General features: G+C 49.0%; 1 protein-coding gene across 1 annotated transcript in view; it reads left to right on the top strand.

Annotated features, from left to right (window-relative positions):
* Window positions 1-2,414, top strand: part of Cass4 (Cas scaffold protein family member 4) — a 53,040-nt gene that overhangs the window by 464 nt on the left and 50,162 nt on the right. Inside the window, exons 2-3 of the mRNA XM_036184334.1 lie at window positions 1,321-1,477; window positions 1,567-1,597. Of these exons, the coding sequence (XP_036040227.1) occupies window positions 1,321-1,477; window positions 1,567-1,597 (188 nt within the window). The remainder of the gene's footprint in view (window positions 1-1,320; window positions 1,478-1,566; window positions 1,598-2,414) is intronic.

The following is a 2,414-nucleotide window of genomic DNA, read 5'->3' on the forward strand; positions in this document are numbered from 1 at the left end:
CAGCACTCGGGAGGCAAAGCCAGGCGGATCTCTGTGAGTTCGAGGCCAGCCTGGGCTACCAAGTGAGTTCCAGGAAAGGCGCAAAGCTACACAGAGAAACCCTGTCTCGAAAAACCAAATAAAATAAAATGAACAGCTGTACTATAAACCCAAAAAGTAGAAGTGAGGAAATTCGTTCTTGGCTCACCAAATCATCTCTGACTCAAAGGACTGAGTTAGTTTATTGGTAGAAGTTTGAAGAAGTCAGCACATTTTACTGAGGGGTAACTTGATAAATATTTCAGAAAGGTAATTGAGTGTTGTGTCAAAAATTTAAATATGTGGTTTCTGTCACACTCTTAGGCAAGTCTGTGTATCTGCACAGAGAATGATGTCTGTCGCCATTACTGGCAGTCAGTGGAAGTTAGGAACTTAGCAAATGCAAATTAGAAGCCAGAGTTCACTGCCAAGCATTGAGTAGACCTGCCTGGCCCCTGTTACTCCATGCAGCAGCCTCTCCTGAGCACTGCACGGCGGGGCTTGGGTGCCATTTGTTTCCATCCTCAGCACCCTCGTGGGTAGACACTGGGAGGTGAGAAAAGGAAGGCTTGAGTTAGGAAACCATCTACCCAAAGTCATGGCCCTAAGAAGTACACCCCACTGACTATGAGGGTGTGTTTTTCCTCTATAGCCAGCCATGTTCCTCTTACAGATCTCTGCCGCAAGCTCTGAGTGAAAGTAGCATGTGACCTCTCTGGTTTCTGAAGTTAGAAATACAAGATATTTGGGAGGCTGTCCACCAAAATACAGCCTCACTAAGCAACGAAATGCCCTGGCTGTTTTATTCTTTTGTACATTAGGTGGTATTTGCAACAAAAAAAAATGTCTTCTCTATATAGTCATGAAATGATAAAGTTTCCCTTTAAAAGGTGGGTGCTCGTTAGGTGTGATGTTAGGAGCTTATCCTGAGGAGATAAAGCTATGTGCAGAGGATTTTACAAGCACTCTTCAGTGGATACAAGCCGAGTGCCCAGCAGTAAGAGAATCATGAGCCACCAGACAGTGCCCCGCACCCGCACCATGGGTTTAAACTGCTGTAGAAGACAAGTGATGTAGGTTGGCATTGGCTTTCAAGTACATCAGTGTGAACAGTTGCCTTGGGTGGTGGGCCTGGAGGTGACAGTGTTGGCACACTGCTAGAACAGTGTGAGGGTCTCAGGCTGCCCCTTGCTCCACAGGCTAACATGTTGGTTTGTATGGCAGGCGCTGGTCTGAGTGGACGGCAGGTGCACCGGACACAGGCGGTGTTTAACCACACTGAGGACTAAATTTTGCTGCCAGATGAAAGGACCATCAGCCTCTGCTGCTGCGACTCTAGGACAGCTGAGAGCAGAAACCTGCTATCCCTGGGCCACAACAACATCGTGTGCTGCATTGTTCACTCGCCCACCAACCCTGGCTTCATGGCATGCAGTGACGACTTCCGAGCTCGGTTCTGGTACCCGAGGTCCACCACTGACTGAGCTGGCCCCGCTCCTAGGGTTCTTGTCTCAGGACTCCGCCCTCCTCCCTGTGTCCTGCCACCAGCTGCAGTAGTGAGCAGTTTGTACCATCAGAGGTGGGTGTGTGCCGCTTGGCTCCTGCCTTGGATTTGTACATGGAGTCTCTTTTTTTACCTTGTTGTAGAATTGTGGGAAAAGTTGGAAATAGACTGTGCAGTTGTCCTGGTGCAGTGATTTCGCTGTGCTTTCCACCAGCTTAGTAAGTGCAGGACTTGCCATGGCTTTCGACTCTTGTTCCTGGAGAAGGACAGAATATTGAAGGACTTGGTGGCCCTGGGGGAGTCTCTCACAAGGACTGCCATCAGGGTCTTTTGTTTGCCACCTCTTGCGCCTGTCCTGCCCCTCTGTATTTCCTTTCCAGAGGTATTTTGGCTCATGCAGAGGTCTGCAGCTCTGAGGATCTCGGATTTTGTGCCATATGGAACCACCTTCCAGGGATCCCAGTCCCATCCTGAGGTGACATCATCGGGTAATAAAGCTCAGATCTACAAGCTCACTGTTCCTTCTTCTTCACGTCAAACCTAGGGTTTCTAGGTGCGCTGTCTGCATTTCTGCAGTGTCCTCTTTGTACCAGCAATGCCCACCATTAGGAACGGTGACTGGCCCATAAGCCCAGTGAAGCAGGAAGACGCGGAACTTAGGGCCTGCCTCGCCTAAATAGCAGGTTTGAGACCAGCCTGGGCTAGGTCCGCCTTTAATCCCAGCTCTCGGGAGGCAGAGACAGGTGGATCTCTGTGAGAGATAGACTAGTCTACACAGTGAGTTCCAGGGCAGCCAGAACTACATAGTGAGACTTTGTCTCACAAAACAAAAAGTGGATGGTAATGATTTGATGGGATACATAATCAAAAATGTATGTAGTCTAAGCCACAG

Source organism: Onychomys torridus, chromosome 4, assembly GCF_903995425.1.
Source record: "Onychomys torridus chromosome 4, mOncTor1.1, whole genome shotgun sequence".
NCBI classification, from domain to species: domain Eukaryota; kingdom Metazoa; phylum Chordata; class Mammalia; order Rodentia; family Cricetidae; genus Onychomys; species Onychomys torridus.